This window comes from Canis lupus, chromosome 17 (genome assembly GCF_011100685.1).
Source record: "Canis lupus familiaris isolate Mischka breed German Shepherd chromosome 17, alternate assembly UU_Cfam_GSD_1.0, whole genome shotgun sequence".
Taxonomy (NCBI): Eukaryota; Metazoa; Chordata; class Mammalia; order Carnivora; family Canidae; genus Canis; species Canis lupus.
Genome location: NC_049238.1, coordinates 49,183,017 through 49,201,282, shown reverse-complemented (window position 1 = coordinate 49,201,282; position 18,266 = coordinate 49,183,017). Strand labels below are relative to the sequence as shown.

The window sequence follows — 18,266 nt, the reverse complement described above, 5'->3', positions numbered from 1 at the left end:
AGGCGACGATCAGTCAGCTCAGCTCCAGGGATGAGGGTATGGGGCAGGTCCAAACCAAGCAAAGAGGCAGTCTGTCCTCAAGAACCAGGTGAGGGCTGCCGTTAAATAACTTTTAATGGTTGTTGTGAGAGTCACAAGGGAGGTGACTCCCAAGGCTCTTCAGTGCCATCCTCAAAGCTGGTTAGTGCAGGGAGGTAGGGCAGGATTGGTTCCAGTTTTCTCCCAGGAAGGGTTTAAGGGGGGTCCCAGCCAGTCCCAGGAATGAGCCCCTCAGCACCTTGGCAACCACAGCTGAAGAGGGGCTTCTGCTCCCCCAGTCCAGCAGAGGAAGGGGAGGCCAAGCTGGCCAACCTGCTACTGACAGCGCCGCATCCAGAGCCCAACTGCACGTAGGTCCTCTCTTCCTCTGGCCAGATCCTGTTGCAAGCACCTTTCTGTCTCATACTGGTGACTGGAGCCAAGTGCGGGGTGGGCCTTTGCTGAAGAGGCCTCTGGACCTTGGGGATCGCTGCTGGGGGAGAGGGGCAACCGCGTGGGAAGCCCTAGGGGAGTGGTCTGGGGGGACAGCGTCCAGGGAGAATGTTCGGGGTCGCCCCCAGGGCATGGGGTAGGTCCGAGCTGGGGCTGGGGCCACTGAGGCAGGTGAGCAGGGGCTAGGCAGGGCAGGCTGTTCTGTAAACATTGCTAGCCAGGGTGGGGGTGTCTCCAGCCTTGTGCCCTCCCGCTGGGCCAAGATGTCTGTCACCGCTGCGATGTCATCCAGCGGCTCAATAGCTGTGACACCAGGAAGGGGTTGAGGGGAGGGGGCTAGTCAGAGCTTAGGCCCCAGGCCTACCCAGCCCTGATCATCACCTGTCACTGTAATAGGAGGAAAGCAAAGCCCGGATCTCAGCTGAGATCGTATTATCCTGCAGGAGAAGCCCCTCACCTGGGCCCCCTGGGGCCACAGTCTCTGATAAGACTACAGGATCCGGGATGCAGGGGGATGGAGATGAAGGGGTGGGCAGAAGTGAATGAAAAAAATTAAGAAAAGGAGGAAAATGAAAGCAGTGCCAGGCAAGTGAAGGGTCAGAGGAAGAGACAGGAATCCGCATGCAGAAAGGGAAACAGAGAAGAAGAAATTAGGAAAGAAACCCATGAAATGAATCTGGCTATTTGGGGGTTTGTCTGGAACTGTGGTGGCGATAGCTCTAAGAAGAGCTGGAGAAGAGAAACCAATGCAACAGGACTGAGTGGGCCTTGGGTCCCCAGAGCTCTGCCTCAGCCTATTGCTTTCTCTGTTTCCATTATCTGGGCTACCTTGAAGCCCCCACCCCACTTCCCATCATGTTCCTGAAGTGTTCTTTCACTCACCCATCTCATGGTACAAGGATCCCTGCTTGGCCAGTACTTGGGGTGGTTTCCGGGGAACAGGGGTTTCAATCTTCATGATCTCATCACAGCACTGCTTCCACTGGCCTGAAGGGAGAGCAATGATTGGGGAGGGAGGAGGAAGACGGAGAGGGCCAGGCCCTCCTCTCCCCTGCAACATTTCCCTTCCATGCTTTCTGAAAACAGAGGCCTTTGCTAAAAATAAACCCCATCCCTCACAAAGGTTCAGACCATCCCCCTCCTCTTACTCATGTCAAAGAAAAGCTGCCACAGAGCTTCCATCCAGCTGTGCAGGGCTCCCCGACTCTCTGTCTGAAGGGTGTGTGTCACCTCGTCCTCCCCATACCGGTTACTGATGCTCAGGGTGAAGGGCCGGCCTGCAGCCTGCTCCAGCTCCCCTGCCCGCACTCGAGTCTCCTGCAGGAGAAAAAGGCTCTGCTTCCACCTTCATCCTGATCACAGAAGTCAGCAGTGACCTGAGGCAGGTTTGGTCATCCCTGCCTTAGAAGGAGGAGCTTGTTGGGTCTCTCATTTGCTTCCTATTGAGCAGAGCAGAAAGGAATGGCAGGAAAGGACTGGGATGAAACAGAGCGTCCTCAGGGAAAAGGAGCAGAAGGAGACAGGGACAGAGGGATTAAGTGAGACGGAGAAGGCACAGAGATGAGCAGGAGTGCTGAGGCCTGATGGCCCTCGGTACTTCCATAAAAGTTGGCAGGAGAGCCAGCAGAAGGGGTCAGAAATCAAGAGGGATCACTGGACTTGGGTTGGGAGAGAAAGCCAGGAAAGGGAGAAGGTGCAGACTGCAATCTGAGGGAAAGGACAGAAAGGGGATGAAGATCCTAAACTGGCCATGGGACCCTCGGGGACTTGGTGCGGCTGTCGCTGGTGAGTAGGAGAGCCTTTTCCAGTGATGCCAGCGAGAACATTCCTGGCCCTGAAGCTGGGTGTGGTGCTGTTAGGAGCAGCAGCAGGCTAGACTTCCATCTCTGCACCCACCCTCCTGGGGCCTGAAGAAGATGCTCCTGGGCCTGGGCACCTGGTAGTTTCACCACCAAGGGACCCATCACCTTGTTGATGGCAATAGTAAACAACGGCTCTTCCCCAGTGTCTGCGTCTTCAGGTTGCCGGTAACAGAAGAGGTTTGTGCCTTTCAGGACTCCATGCACTCGCGCCCAGTCCTGCAGCTCCCCAGCTTGCTGCGTAAATGACTCAAGGTTTCCTGGGGGAATCACACCCTCCAACACCCTTCTTCCCATTCCCCCATTAGGCATCTGCTCCTTTCTGCCCACCCTCATGTCTGATCCTCCTGTCTTCTTGCCATAACCCTCCTTCCTCCGCCCAGATCTTGATTTCTCTGTAGTCCTTCTGTGCCCAGATGATCCAACTCTCCTCTGCCTTCTCCGTGTTCCCTTCTACACCTCAGGGCCCCTCACCTGTACCCTGAGGGTACCATTTGCGGTAGGCTGAGTCATGCAGAAAGGCTGAGCCACCAGGCGGCAACACACGCTACCATAAAGGGGAAGCCAGGCGGGATTCTCCTCTGGAGGACAGAAAGTGCAGGGTAAGGGTGGGGAACGAGAGGGGACTATCCAGTAGCCCCTATTCTCACTGTCTGGCGTCCCCTGCCCTCAACAACACATACTCACCATGGCTGGCGAGGGTGAGGTCGTGCGTGCGGAACCCATCTTGCACTGCTGCCAGGGTGAGTGTGGTGTGAGCCAACAGGTGGTAACGAGGACCACTGTAGGACAGATACAGAAGTGGGCCTCAGCCCAGTGATGGCTGTCTCAGGCAGCAGGAGCTCTGAGGGCAGAGCAAATCGGCCCCCATTGTTCAGGCTGTCCCCCAGAAAACTAGCTTGCCTCCCCCACAAGGCTGAGAACATTTACCGAGCTCCTGCTAAGTGTCACGTCCTGTACTTTAGATATGTTATCCCACTGTATTCCCACAACAACCTTGGGATGTTGGTGGCATTGTTTCCTTCACAGATGAGACAGCTTGAGGCTTGGAGAAGTTAAGAAATTTGCTCGTATTTTATAGCTGGTAAGTGGTACAGCCAGAATTTGACCTATAGCTGTCTCCAAAGGCAGCAAAATCACTGCCCTAGAGCTTCTGAAACTGCTGCTCAGAGACCCAGTGTTTCCATCCGGTGCTTCCAGGCACCAGTAGGCAACCCAGCAGGACCGGGGCTACTTTGGTCCAACCAGGGCACTCTGTTCTATCCACATAAGATGCATTTGCCACTGCAAAAAAACTGAAAACCCCAGAGCTTAGCTCTCCCTGCATTCCCACTGGTCTTCTCAGTTGACTTGGGCCCAGCTCCAGGGCATAGGCCAGAGTGCTTCCCAGCTGTGTGGGCTACTGCTTGATCATGTAGGTCTGTGCACTGTGGTAGCAATGCAAAATAGGTTCTGCATGCTCAGCACAGCTCAGAGCCCACCCCCCCTTGGCCAGGATATATGCTGTTGAGGGCAGTGGGGGGATGTAGGACCTTACCCCACAGCTGGGGTGGGAAGCAAAATGGGACTGCTTCCTGAACCTCCAGCACTCTCCAGCGATGCCCGGACACGCCTTCCTGAGGAGCGGCCTAGGGAGCTGCTGAGTTTGGTGGCAAGCCTCTTGGGGGCTCCAGCCAGGGCCCCCTCCTCTTCCATGCAGGCCCCATACAGCTCCAGTCGCAGTTCAAAGTCTGGCCCTGCCTCGGTGCTATAGGAGTGTGGGAGGAAGAGAGGACGATGGTCCTGGGGAAGCCCAGGGAGGCGTGAGAGGGTGGGCAGGGGTAGAGGATGGATGTGGTCCAAGCACAGGACAGCTGCAATGGATGCAAGCACAGGACAGCTCCGCGCCAGGTGAGGCCCACCTTCCTTCCTCCCCTGCAGCTGGCATCCAAGGATTGGAGCAGAGAGGAAAAAGGAGGGAGCCACAGGGACAAGGTACTCACAAGATCACGTTGTTCTGAAAGGAGATGTCTGTAAGGGTTCTGTCCACCAGGATCATTTCTGTGTCCTGAATGTGTTCCCCTAGCTGCAGCAGCAGGAACACAGCCCAGCGGTGCAAGTCTGGGGACAGAGGCCCAAGCTGGTAAAGACCGTGCCTCACAAGAACCTCCAACCTCAGGACAGTGCCCCACAAGAACCTCCAGCCTCTCTGATCCAGCATGTGTGGAACTCACCGCCTTTGTTCTTGAAATATTCTGTGTCCTTCCACATTAGTGGAATCCGGAGGTCTGAGGGGCAGAGGGGCAGGAAGAGATGTTGAGACAGGGCAGGAGATCTTGTGATGGGCCAAGGAGTGCCAGCAGCTTGGGGGGGGTGAGGGCGGAATGCTTCTTACCAGAGATGCAGACCCGGCCTCGGCAAGGCGAGCGTTCAGCAGGCGGCCCACTGTCAGAAGGCCTGTGGGCAAATCACAGCATCCTGGCCTGACCTTTAGACCTTGTTTCTCCCCCACCGGTCTGGTTCCCAGGGGCTCTAGGATGCCTCCAGCCCAGGACCTAGCCCCCCAGGTCCCCAGCCAGGCTGACAGCAGGGCTGGAGGGCAGTTAGAGCGGTCAATTGGACCCAGGGGTCCGCTGGGCTTGGAGACACTAGAGGCACATTAGCTCACATGCAGCACAAACTCCAGCCCCCTCCCCCACCAAGCACCCTCTCTGACCATCTCCCCCAGACTCCTGCCAGGCACACAGCAAGGCTTGAGGGAACAGGTGCCCAGAGAGACTCCTTTTCAAGGGCTCTTCTCCATTAAACCCCAGGCTTGGAGGAATTTGCAGGCTTTCTTTCTAACAATAGGAAAGGCTGTTCTTCACCATCTTATCACTTCTTTGATATAGGAGGGTACTAGGTCGGTCAGAAAATCAAGAAGCTAAGTAAAGAATATATATTCTATTTGCCACGCACCTCTCTCTTCCTCCCTCTCAGTTCTGATTTCTCCTCTACCATCCCCAGATAGGTTGAGCCTTCCCAGTACCCCAAGTTCCTCAGCCCCCACACCGGGGCCTTTCCCCCCTCCCTACCCACCAGCAGGACTCCCCGAGCATGCATCTCTCCTAAGGTGACAGCCAGTTTAACCATTAGCAACTTAGTAGGGCCTTAAGCTAAATGATGTGACACTTTTGGCAACGCATTTAGTTGTCAGTGATTTGGGGTGTATCTCAAATCCCACTGCCTAGGCTGTGCGGGGACTTGGACAGGGTAACGCTTGATGATGGCTGCCTCTTGGGAGACAGCAAATTCACATTAGGAACTGCCCCTTGTCTGCCTGCCCATTTGCTTTACAGGGAAGCCACAGAGTTGCTTATCTACCTTCCCCTGGGGGCTTCATGAGTGAGCTCTGGAGGGCTCCTGGCAACTTCTGGTGGCAGCCTTCATGGCTGAGGTGGGAGGGGATCATACCAGTGAGTAGCTAGGACCTTCTTTCCATCCAGCTTTGTGGGGCCAAGCAGGCTTGTTTTGCCAGAAGCCAGTTTTCGAAATGACCAGTTTACCAAAAGTGGCCAATTCTCAGAATGATCAACTTGCCTGGTATTCATTCTCTCCAACATTTTAGTTTCACCAGAGCATCACCTCAACCATTTCCCTGCAGCTGTCAGATTGGCAGCATCTAATGTCAGTGTAGCTGGTGTTTCATATCCAGAAGCTGACCCCTTTTAAAATACATTATCTAATTTATGTGAATGGGTAGGCATTCCCTTAAATATTTTTTTCCCTTAAATATTTTTAATTATTTCCTCCCTCAAGCACTGCTCATGTGTGAAGTGAGCCTCAGGTACACTATTGTCAGTTGGTGGTAAATTGGCCATCTGGTGAACTGACTTTGAGAAGATGAGCTTTCCAGAAGCCAGGCAGGCAGCCTCATCAGATCACAGGCTGAGTGTAGCAAATTAGCACTTTTATATTATAACCCCTCAGCCTCACAGCCTTTCACCAGATACCCTGGCTCTCCTGAGTCCAGTCCTAGCTACTCACTAGTGCACCTGTGGGCAGCACACTGTGGTAATAAAATGCCAATGGGTCTCCCAGGCATTTGACAGGGCTTCATGGGGAATTGACCTTCAGGGTGACCCATACAAAGAACATATACACACTGCACCACTACCCGCCATAAGGCCTTGTGTCCCCCTTGCTCACCGCCGGCCTGTCTTCTCCAGCACCTGTGCCTCTTTCCGCCGCTGCAGCTCGCCCATGTAGCTAAGGATGCGGCTATTGCACACCAGCAGGCTCTTGGTGGCCTCTAGGGCCTGTTCTCGCTGGGAGCAGGCCGCCAGCAGCTTGCAGGCCCCTTCCCTCATCCGGATCTCATGGTCTAGCTTTCTCTGCAACTCTGTGTCCTAGACAGAGTGGGGAAAAGGATAAGAAGGAAATGTCAGTTGGGGACAGGCTGAAGCACCCTCCAGTCCCCAGTGGGCTGTGGCCCAGGAGAAACTGACAAGAAACTTCTATTTCAGGCAACTCAACCTCAGCTGCCCAATAACCAGAGAAGCTTTGTCCTCGTGCAGTTGATGGTAAGAGCTTAAATTCCTTCAGCCTCTTTTGAGCACAATTTGGAAAAATCTATGAAAACTAGAAATTCACATATCCTCTGGTCCAGCTATTCAATATCTAGGAGTTTATCCCACAAAGACAGTTAAACATGTGAGCAAAGCCATATTCATTGCAACTTTGTTTTAAAACACCAACATTAAAAGTTCACTCAAGCATTGGTTAAATAAGTTCCAGCATTTCCATGGAATATGGAATATTGCAAACATTAAAGAGTGAGGTAGACATATATATGCAGATATGAAATAATCTTCAAAATATATGAAATGAGGGGTGCCTGGGTGTTTCATTCAGTTAAGCATCCAAATCTCGATTCTGGCTCAGGTCATGATCTCAGGGTTCTGAGACCGAGCCCCGAATCAGGCTCTGCACTCACCAAGGAGTCTGCTTAGGATTATCCTTCTCCCTTTGCCCCTCCCCCTGCTCATGCTTGAACATGCATGCATACTTACTCTCTCTCAGAAAAAAAAAAAAAAAATATATATATATAGTGTACAAATGGTAGCATGCTGTAATACTGTTCTACTCTCTTTTCTTACTTTATATATATATATATATATATATATATATATATATATATATATATAGGATACTAGGTCGGTCAGAAAATCAAGTGATATATATATATGGGCCTGGGTGCCAGGAATGGAAAATAGATTTATGTTACTTTTTAAAAAAATATATATCCTTCTTTACTACTGTACAATTGGAAATTGTGATTTTGTTTTGTTTTATGAGGAAGAAGGGGAGAGAGAATCTCAAGCAGACTCATGCCCAACAGGACTGATGTGGAGCTTAATCTTAATCTGTAAAATGTAAATTTAATCTTACAACCCTGAGAGCATGACCTGAGGCAGAATCAAGAGTCAGACACTTAACCAACTGAGCCACTCAGGCACCTCTTGTGTTACCTTTTTAAAATATTAAATCCTTTCAGTTAAACACACACAGACACACACACACATTACCAGGCTCTACTTCAGACTTGCAGAGTAAGAATCTCTAAGAGTGGAACGTGGGTGGTTTTTTGAAAATTCCCCAAGTGCTTCTGAGGTGTAGGCAGGGCTGAGAACTACCAACTAAAGAAAATGAACAAGATAGTAAAGACCATCCTAGGTTACTCCAAAGACTCATGTGATGGCGGGGGGGGGCGGGGGGGGGGGGGGCGGGGACATCTAGTTGGCAAGAGATCTATGGAGAAGGAGCATACCACCTATAGCATTCACCCATGCTTCTCAGAACCCTGTACACACTCCAAATTAGGGGATCCGCCACCTACTGGCTCTCTGATCTTGGGAGGTTGAGGACAGTGGCAAGGATTAGGGATGGGAAGGCAGGTAAAGCAGGTCAGGAGTGAGGGGCTAAATAGGCTGTGCATAAGGATGGGGCGGTGGTTTAGGCACTGAGAGAGGCACCAGGATTCTGAGGAACATTTACTCAGAAAGAGCCCTGGAGGTCTTGGCAGACAGTGGAGGGGAAGAGCACCAGTTTGACATAAGACAAACCTGGGTCTGAGTTAGTCCTGTCAGTCTTGAGAAGCTGGAAAGAACTGATTTAAAATGAGCTCAACCTTCCTAAGACTTGGTTTCATCATCTATAAAATGCAGTTGGAAATAGCCCCCACATCCCAGGGTTGTGAGGATTCATTAAGTCAGGAATGTAAAGCACCTAGCATAATGCCCAGCACACAGTATACATGAATGGTGAGAATGCTTTTTAAATGATGCCACTTTGGCAGAAAATAGCATTCACCCAACAAACTCTGGAGCACCTCTGTGCTGCTCAAGGGTCCACATTTAAAATCCAACTGGGAAGTGAGAGATGCAGACATCAATGGCTGTACCATAAGTGCCATGTCATGGCATAAACACACTCCAGGAGACAGACCTTTCTGCTCCTGGCTAACATGATGGGGAAGGCTTCAGAAAGAGGGTGGAAGACAAGCTGCATTACAGTATAAGATTAATCTGAGAGGAAGCCAAGTGATGGCACCAAGCTGGAAGAGGGGAGTGAATGTGATCACCCAAAACCCGTCTTCTCCTTCACACCAGCTCTCACACTGTGCACTTGCTTCTGTTCCTGGTGACTCCAGCCTTCAAGTCTCCAAGATCTGAACATCCCATATTCCTGCTTCAAAAGCTTTTTCCAGCCTCCCTGCACATTCTCCATTCACAATTTATTTCCTGGGCCACCACTGGGCTAGGACTGGCTTTCATTACCCCTCTCCCACAGTTTCCCTTCCTAACCCTTCAAAAATAGGCCACCCAGGTCCCAATGCCCCCTCCTCTAGGAAGCCCTCCCAGACTACATAGCTCCCACAGCAAACTGCCCCCCCCCCCCAGCCACTCTATGTCTGTCTACATCAGGATTCCACCTTTGCTAAGCTTTCCTGCTTGCCAACCCCCATCCCGTTCTGCATCCAGTTTCTGCCACAAACACCACAGAGGAGAGAAGGTGGGGAGGGTGGGGACAGAAGCGTGCCTAAGCCCCCTCCTGGCTAGTCTCTGTCCGGGCCCCAGCACTCACAGATCCTTCCCTAGCCCTGTCCATTGCTCTTGAGGTACCAACGCTGGCGGCGCGCTGGGTCCGGGAGTTGCAAGTGTCCCCGCCCGTGGCGCTCTGGGCGCTAGTGACATCAGCTCCCAACTGCCGCGAGAGCAGTCGAGGGGCTCCCGGCTCCCGGGTGCTGGCGGTCCCTCCCTGCGCCTGGCGGGGCAAGTCTCTGGGCTCCCGCTCCGGCTGGAGCCAGCGCAACCATGAGAGGAGACCCAGCCACCCAGCCGTGTGCAACATTGCCGCCCGGAGCTCCCACATCGGCCTGGAAAGGGTTTTGGCCTTGGTGCTGCTAGAGCTGCAGAGGCCAGAGGCTCCTCCTGCGCTGCCATTGCCCTCCAAGGTGACCCCTTGCCCAGGAGCATGGGGGAGGAAGGATAGTATGTAAATTGGAAAAACTGGGGCAGTAGAAAAGTCTGGATTCGGCCTGAATGAGCCTGACACCCCTGCTACCACCCCTCACCCACTCTGGCCCCAAATCCACTCTCTCAAAGCTTCAAGGAGGAGAGGGCCCTAGAAATCCTGGCTCCCACCCCTTGGGCAGAGCATCTCAGGAATCTTGGTGCTGTTTCTACATCCCTGTGCTTTGTCCCCATCTTGTCACCCCAGGGAAAGCTTCTTGTCCCCCTCTCCCCTCTCACACACCCTTTCTCCCCAAGGAGGCAGCGTTTTCACCAGGCTCTCTTGGGAAAGAGCCCAAAGTTGGATTTCAGCAGGACCTGGGTCAAGGCCCAAGGGGCTGAAGGAGGATGAGTCATGGGCAGAAGTCCAGCACAAATTAGGCCCTCTGTGGACATCTTTTCCTGTCCCTCCCTCCTATTTTTTTCTGTCCCTGACTTACTGCCCTGCTTCTCATCACCTCTGTTCCCTTCAGAATCTCCACTGGGGCTAAATCTAAATCCTGGTTTGGGAATTTGAATGACTGTGAGAACTTAGCCTCTGGTGACTATTTGTAAACTGGGGAGTGTCCCACCTCCTTCATAGTATTGTTTGAGAATTAAGTGAGAAAGTCTAATTCCCTACCTTGGCCCAGCATATTTAAAAACAACCTTTCTCTCACTCCTACCTTCCCTTCACTTGCAGTTTAAGTTGCTTCCTCCACAAAGTCTTTGTGGATTTACTCTGCCACAACCCCCTCTCTTGCCAATCTCTGAAAAATCAAGAGATCTCTCTCTTGAGTGGGGAGTGGGGGGGGAGGGGAATGCTGAGTTGGGTGGAGAAAGAACACAGCACCCTCAGACTTAGCTGAAGGAGAATGACCAAAGTGAAATCTAAGCCCCGTCCTCTGTCCCAGAACTTAGAAAGACCTCTCATGAAGAAAGACTACATGGGGCAGGGGGAGGGGGCACAAGAGAGCAGAGAGGATGCAAAATTAAAAAATTTTTTTAAAGAATTTATTTATTTATTCATGAGAGACACACACACAGAGAGGCAGAGACACAGGCAGAGGGAGAAGCAGGCTCCATGCAGGGAGCCCGAAGCAGGACTCGATTCCAGGACCCCAAAGGCAGACATTCAACCCAACTGCCGAGCGTCTGCCTTTGGCTCAGGGCATGATCCCGGGGTCATGGGATCGAGTCCCGCATTGGGCTCCCTGCATGGAGACTGCTCCTCCCTCTGCCTATGTCTCTGTCTCTGCCTCTTTGTGTGTCTCTCATGAATAAATAAATAAAATATTTACAAAACAAAACAAAAAAATAAATACCTAGCTCTGTTCAATAATATCTCCTGCAATGACAAAGATGTTATGTAGCCATCTTGAAATGTGACTAGAGCAACCAAGGAATTGTTTATTTCATTTTAATTAACTAAATTATACATTTAAGTAGCCACATGTAACTGGTAACATGGACAGTGCAGAGGAGTTAGGTTTTATCCAGTGTGCAAACAGAGGACAATAGCTAGTATCAAGAGTCCCAACAGGCTGATTGAGCACCTTTCTGGATATTAGAAAAAGGTAACCCCCTCCAGGTAAATTTAGATAAAGGTGTCTCCTCCTGATGGAGTTCAAAACCAGGCTGGGACTCCTGCCTCTGCCTGGCACCCCTGTGAAGGAAACAGCCCTCACAATTTGTGCCAAAGATGTGCTGAGAAAGATTGTGAGACCACCTCTGGGCTTGCTGGTCAGGGGGGCCCTGATTGATGAGCAGTGTCTGCTATGGTGCAGGGAGTGGGGGCCAGCACTAAGAGGAGCAACACCTGTAATTAACTGCCATTCCTGTTCTAGACTCTTTACAGTCCTGCCTCTGACCTTCCTCAGCAGCAAACTCTTGCCTTGTCCAGGCGGTCACTTCCATAGCTTCCTTCACCTCCCCCATCTCAGTAAATGGCCACAGTACCCAGCTGCTCAACCATGCATCTGGGAATCATCCCAGAGCTCCCTCTTTGCCACGAGGCAAATCCATCTGTGTCCAGTCCACTCATCCAATCCATCACCAAGCCAGGCCAGATCTCCCACCATCATTTGAAACCCACCCCCTTCTCTGTTTCCACCAAGAGCACTTTCACCCACATCACCAAGCTCAGTCCCCTAAGGCTGTAACAACTTCCCATCTGGTGGTCTTCTGGCATTTCTCAGGTCAATTCTCCTCCCCCCGCCCCACCCCTGCCTAGCCTATTCCCCACAAAAGCCAGTATGTTAAAACACTAGAGGAGTCAGGCCCCTGCTTAAAAGCCTTGCATGGGCCAACATCACACCTACAGTAAAAGGCCTTTGTGGGGCCTTAATCTGGACTCTGCTCATGATCTCTGCCCCAACGCCTATGCTCCAGCCACACTGGCACTGGGACACATCTTCCCTCAAGAGTCTCTGCCCTTGCTGTGCCCTCCAGCTGGAAAGCCCTTCCTCCAGTCTTCACATATCTTCATATCTTTCTGGTCTCAGCTCATGATCTCATCCCAGCGGCCTTCTTTGACCTCCACACTGAATCCTGCTTTCCTGACCCAGTGCATATTACATCCCTGTTCTTATCATATTTCCCTATGGGAGATGATTTCTGTGTTTTTGTGTTTATGGTGACCCCCAGTTGAATGGGCCTTTCCTGTCTGGTTCACTGAGGTATCCCGTGGTCTGGAAAGGAGCCTGGCATATGGAGGCTGTCCAATGAAAGTGTTTAAGAGTAAACAGATGAGGAGCACCCAGGTGGCTCAGTAGTTGAGCATCTGCCTTTGGCTCAGGGCGTGATCCCGGGATCAAGTCCTGCATCAGGCTCCCCACGGGGACCCTACTTCTCCCTCTGCCTATGTCTCTGCCTCTCTGTGTCTCCCATGAGTAAATAAATAAAATCTTAAAATATATAAATAAATGGATGAATAAACAGCTCCCTGCCATCTCCAGGACCATCAGATCCTTCCATCCTGTCACAGAGTCCCATTCCCCTTTTCTAGCAAGGCCACATCCTTCCTGCAAACCTCTCTTACAGTGAAGTCCTCTCTTCCCACACCTAAAAGTACCTCTTGGGCCCAAAACACACATCCACACCCAGCCACAGAGCTTTCAGAAATAGGTGTAAAGACCCTTTTGACAACACAATGCTCTGATTGGCAGAATTGAGCGTAGATCCACACAGGGCATTTAGCGCAAAGCATACTGAACCACCTGTCCCTCTACTCGTGTGGAGCAGCCCCCTCCCTCCCCCTCCTCAGCTGAGGCAGGGATGCACAGGGCATGAACTGAGGCTGGGTTGCATGCAGAGGAGGTACACTCTGGGGTTGGGGGCGTTACCTCCAGGCTGAGTGCCATCTGCCGAATGTAGAGCATATTCAGGTCCTCCAGGATGTGCAATCTGTCCTGCATCTTTGTGCCCCCAGAGCCCCTTCCCTTGTGGACCCCTCCAGAAGGGGGGTGCTGGACAGGCACCTCGCTGCTCCACAGTTCCTCCTCCCGCTGCTCCCCTGGTCTTGACAGAGGTGGGCAGAGGACAGAGGTGCCCCTGTCCCTCTGCACTCCTGTTACACCCCTCTGGCTGCTGTGACAAACCTTCCTTGCCTACCACTGTTCCAGGGCCCTGGTGGGAGCCAGGCATGGGAGGAAAGGAAAGCGAGGTGAGAAGGAGCAGGGTCCCAGGAAGGGAGGCCAGCTGCAGAGGGGGCTCTGGGCACAGAGTGTCCAGTCTTGCTTTGGTGGCAGCTGTTCTCCCAGCTGTGGAAGAAAAAGGCCCTTTCATTCCGACTCTGGCCCCTCCCCAGCCCCCGCCCACACCCCTGGCCTGGAGGACAGAGAATCTGTGTGCCGGTAGGGCGTGAGGGGCAGGCACAGCTGGAAGGGGGCAGGGAGGGGCTGCCTCTTGCAGGTTTTACAGAGTTGTGGGGTTTGGCAGGAGGTCGGAGCTTTCGGAGGGGTTCTCACTCTCAGAAAGAGGAGGGGTGTAGGTGGGGACCAGCGGGGAGAGTGAGCCCAGGGAGCGGGACAAAGGGGTAAATTCAGCCCAACCCCCAGGGCCACCTCTTACAACTTGGGGCCCGTATCCAGCCCGCCCCACCCTGGGTTCACAATTACCTCGCTTTTCCAGCAGAAGGGGGCGGTGGGAGGGAGAAAGGCTGGGGTGTGCCTGTCTGCTGCTGCCCCCGCTCCCCTATGCGGGCCCCTTCCCTTCCAGACAGGAAACCAGCCCCGATTCCCAGTCAGCTGCAGCTTCGCCCCCCCCCCCCCCTCCAACCCGGGCCCACAGAGTCACACTCCCCTCGGCGGCCGGCGGGCCCTGCGACTCCGCCCCGGTTCCTCCGCTCCGGCCCGGCCCCGAAGGCCCGACTAATCCCGGGGGCGGCCCCAGCCCACAGGCCCCTCCTCCCGGTCCCCGGGCCTCGCGGCTCCCTTCCCCACGCTGGCCCCACGCGGGGTGGCCCGTAAGGGCCCCGACTAAGCCCCTCTCCCCCAGGTCCACTAGCTTCGGAGTCAGAGAAGGCCCGGGACACTGGGACGTGGCTGTGAAAGGGCCTTTGTTCTGCGCAGGCTGGGGGGAAAGGGCAGAAGCCAGGCCTGGAATCCCAGCCCGGAGGGACGGGGTGGGCGGGGGGAGGCCCCCTCACTTAACCCTTTCCAGGCCCAACAGGGAAGGAGAGCTGACCTCGGGGACAGCCTCTTTGCCGTCGCTACTCGCCCTCTCACTCCTAGCTCAGGCCCAAGCCTTTCAGCAGCTCGGGTAGCAGGTAGGGCTCGGACCCGCGCCAGGGGGTGAGCGGGGCGCCGGGGGAGGAAGTTGTCAGACTAGAGGCTGCGCTACAGTTTCGTGTGGTAAATAACCCAAATCATCAAAAGCCCCCCCGCCCCCCCCCCCACTTTCCCAGCCCTCAGGGGCACAGACGAGCCTTTGGGGAGGCTCCGGCGAGGTGGTCAGACGTGGCCTAGAAGTCGAGTTGGTGATGAAGGCTGTCCCAGGCGGTGGAGACAGGTTGTGGGATGGGGCTGGCGGCGCGGAGGAAGCGAGCGCCCAGACCTAGCCCGGGAGGCTTGGGGCGCGCCTACCTGCCCGCCGCCGTTTGCGGGGGATGCTCAGGAGGGGCCGGGGCCCGGCATATCTGGGGAATCAAGCCCACGGACCCTTAAACTGAAGCCAACCCGGAGTTTTCCGGGCAGAGGCAAGTCATGCCAACGGGTCAGGGAGTGCCTGCGGTGGCACGGGGCCGGTTAACTTTCAGGCGGTCCGCGCCTCGCTCCTGAGGTCGGCAGCGACCGGGCGGGCCGCCCCGCACCGCTGCATCTGCGCGCCTCGGCGTGGGTGCCTGCGGGGCGGGGGCGGGGCGGGGGCCGGGACCGCGGGCCTGGGGACGCGGGTCTCACCTCGGGCGGGTCGCTGAAGAGGCTGAGTCGGAAGCGGCCGCGTTTGAACTCCATCTCCAGGGCGGAGCCCCTGGCCACGGTGACCCGGCTCCGGTGGTTTCGCGAGAACATGCCGACGGCCCCGCGCCTCACCTGCTCGCCCCGTTTCCTGAGCCGCCGCTGTGCCTGCTGCCTCCGCTCCCGCGTCCCTCGACGCCCGCCAGCCAGCCTGTCCGGCCGAGATCCCGCAGCCCGGTTCCCAAACTCCACCCCCGGAGACGACACCTGGGCCGGGCAGGGCGCGGCACCCTCCTCCTCCACCCCCACCGAAGGCCCAGCCGGCCGGGCCAGTCCGGGGCGCCAAGCAGGCCGGCCCGACAACCCGCCAGCCAGGCACCCCACACCCCTGGAGCACTGCGGGGGCGCCTCATCCGGTCGCGCCTGTCTCCCGCCTCACCTGGGCGAGGGGTGGGCCCGGGGAAGCCCCGCCCCACCAGCCGCCCCCACCTGGCGAGCCCGGGTCCCTGCGCGGAAAATCCCGTGGCCGCAGGGATCGCCGCCTGGCACACGGCGGTTCCGGCTCCGCCACCTGGGACCGCGCCCAGTTGTACCCCGGAGCAGCTTCCGAAGTGATCGTTTCAACGTCCTATAGTCCCAAATGTCCCTTCTCCGTCCCCCTCCTGTTAACTTGTCCATCCACCAAATTCATGGGCAGGGCTTTAAGCACGTCTTGGAATCCTGTTCTGTCACATAGTAACCGTGGAGCCTTGACCCAGTCATTGAACTTTCTGAGCTTCAGTTTTCTCATCTGTTCAATGGGGATATGGTGACTATCTCCATTCCTCAGGTTGCTGTAAGGATTACATATGAGAATGGGTGTAAAATGCCCAGCATACCGCCTGAAATAAAACAAGGGCCCTATAAGTGGAGCTATGAAGATAAAGCAGCAGACGCAGAGCTATGAAGATAAAGAAGCAGATGCAGCTCCTCGTGCCCTTGAATGAGGCACAGGTGACCTCAGCTCCCTGGACTCAAGCCTTAAGAGGGTGAGAGTTGATCCTTGACCTCAATATTGACTATTTTTCAGCTGCCTTGCTGGATGGCCAAGACAGGAATTACCACTCTCTGTGTGTGCAGAAAGGGGGCTCTCCTCACCAACACAGAGCCTAATGAGAGAGAAGAAAATGGCAGAGAATCAACTTGCTGACCACACTGGGGAGTCTTCTGGGGACTCTAGAACTTACTGGAGAGAACTTGAGAGGGAGTGAAGTTCCTTCATTGCAGATGGCTGCAGCCTGAGAAATACTAGCTTTTAGCTTTAGAGATGTCTTAAATTACTATAGCAGAAGGGGAAATTTATTGTCTTAAGGAACTAATATGTTCAGAAGTCGGGCTTTAGATGTGGCTAGACCCTGGCATTCAGTGTCACAGGATCCATCTCCTCCCTTCCTCTAGTTCCACTTGGCTCCATGTTGGCTTCACCCTCCACAGCACAACATCATTGCCAAAAATTCTGGGTGTGTATCTTTTCAGGCTTAATATCAGCATTTTTTTCCTGAACCTCCTACACATGTATTGGATTCACTATGGGCCATTTGGGATCTTTTATCCAACTTTTGTAGCCAGAGGGGTGGCCTATCCTGGACCAATCACTATGGCTGAGGGAGACTCTGTGTGCCAGTCAACCAGGCCTGGGTCACTTGCCCACTCTTGGAGACCAACTGGAACTTACTGAACTGGGAGAGGAGTGAAGGGAAAGGTGTTTTCCCCAAGAGACTGTTTGCGTACTACCACTAAGGGAATGGACACTGGGCAGGAAGAACGGCAAACAGCCTTGACATACAAAATGTATACGGAGAAAGGAGTTGTTCTGGTCTGTACGAAAGGCAGATCAAAAGATTTTATAAAATCTGTGGCCTCTGAGATAAACCTCAAAGGATGGGTGAGGAGGAGAAAGGGGAAAGGCATTGTTTCTTTTATTTTCTTTCTCTCTTTTTTAGTAAACTCTACCACCAAAATGGGGCTCAAACTCACAACCCCAAGATCAAGAGTCACATGCTCTACTGACTGAGCCAGCCAGGCGCCCTGGAATTATTTCTTAATTCTTCAAATATCTATTGTCACTTCACTGTAAGTTCCCCAGGGAGGAACAGTCTGTCCTGTCCACTGCTTTATGCCCAGTGTCTAGCACATAGGAAGTACTCAGTCAACCATCACTGGAGTAAATGAACACAGGAAATGCCTCAAGGAAACATTCAGATTCCAGAGCACCTGACCGGGATGAGCTGTGCTGTTGGACTAAAAGGGTTCATTTCAAACACTTTTTTTTTTTTTTTTTTTTTTTTTTAGCAACAGAATGTGGATTTTGTTTTCCCCAACTGCAATCGTACCTGGAATATGTGAAATAGAATCAGCTGCTGTGATGGAAGGTCTGGAGCCTCAAGCACTGTCCTCTTACCAGGCCCTCAGCTGTCTCACCCCAACCCAGTGGCCCACAGGCTCTTGTGAAGGGTGTGAAAGCCCCTGACAAGAGGCAGAAGAATGGAAGATGTTTGGAAAGGAAATAGCGTTCAAATCCTGCCTGAGAATTTGGAGTCCATGTGACTGAAGATTTTGCAAAAGAAGCGGCACAGTAGAGTTGTATTTTAGAGATCATAGTCTGGCAGCCTTTTGCATAAATCACTTGGAGAAAGTTGTGACTGAGGTCAGGGAAGCCAGCTGACACTGTTCATGACAAGAGTGGAGAAACAAGGTCAATAGTTCCATGGATTTTTTTATTTTTTAAATTAAATTCCTATTTGAAAACACACATACAGTTTTTTAAAAAAAAACACTCGTAATTGTACCATTTAAAAATAATATGAAGTAAAAAATAGGAATAAAGCCATGCCTTCCCCACCATCAAAGAAAAACTGAGACATTTGGTACTGTGGTAGACGGAAGCCCCACATGGGCTCATAAGAGACTACTGTTGAATTTCCCAGATCTGTGCATTCCAGGTGTTAAGCACAGCTTTAAACTGGGTTATTATATAAGACTGATGAATC

The 18,266-nt window shown here is 53.3% G+C and overlaps 1 protein-coding gene across 8 annotated transcripts; it reads right to left on the bottom strand.

Annotated features, from left to right (window-relative positions):
- Nucleotides 1–72: 72 nt before the first annotated feature.
- On the bottom strand, nt 73–15,672 carry RTKN (rhotekin). Of its 8 annotated transcripts, none has more exons than XM_038561714.1 (13): nt 13,960–14,119; nt 13,186–13,602; nt 6,498–6,697; nt 4,705–4,766; nt 4,544–4,597; nt 4,313–4,430; nt 3,868–4,077; nt 3,018–3,112; nt 2,805–2,911; nt 2,439–2,567; nt 1,620–1,788; nt 1,354–1,458; nt 303–774 (listed from the first exon to the last, which is right to left on the bottom strand). In XM_038561714.1, exons 2-13 carry the CDS (start codon nt 13,255–13,257, stop codon nt 440–442), a joined length of 1,656 nt encoding a protein of 551 aa, XP_038417642.1. In that variant the 5' UTR covers nt 13,258–13,602; nt 13,960–14,119; the 3' UTR covers nt 303–439. The 8 variants fall into 8 exon arrangements, with proteins under 8 accessions (XP_038417640.1, XP_038417642.1, XP_038417643.1 ...); XM_038561715.1 differs by having other exon boundaries at nt 13,186–13,468; nt 13,960–14,101; XM_038561712.1 differs by lacking the exons at nt 13,186–13,602; nt 13,960–14,119 and adding an exon at nt 9,435–9,558 and having other exon boundaries at nt 73–508.
- Between the last annotated feature and the right edge of the window lie 2,594 nt (nt 15,673–18,266).

Excerpts from the sequence above, each read along its gene's own strand:
- RTKN (XM_038561713.1), bottom strand. The coding sequence starts at position 15,351 with ATGTTCTCGCGAAACCACCGGAGCCGGGTCACCGTGGCCAGGGGCTCC. Across the intron at positions 6,698-15,240 it reads TCTTCAGCGACCCGCCCGAG|GACACAGAGTTGCAGAGAAA; the intron begins GTGAGACCCGCG and ends CACTCTGTCTAG. Across the intron at positions 3,113-3,867 it reads CTTCCCACCCCAGCTGTGGG|TGGTCCTCGTTACCACCTGT; the intron begins GTAAGGTCCTAC and ends TCTGTCCTACAG.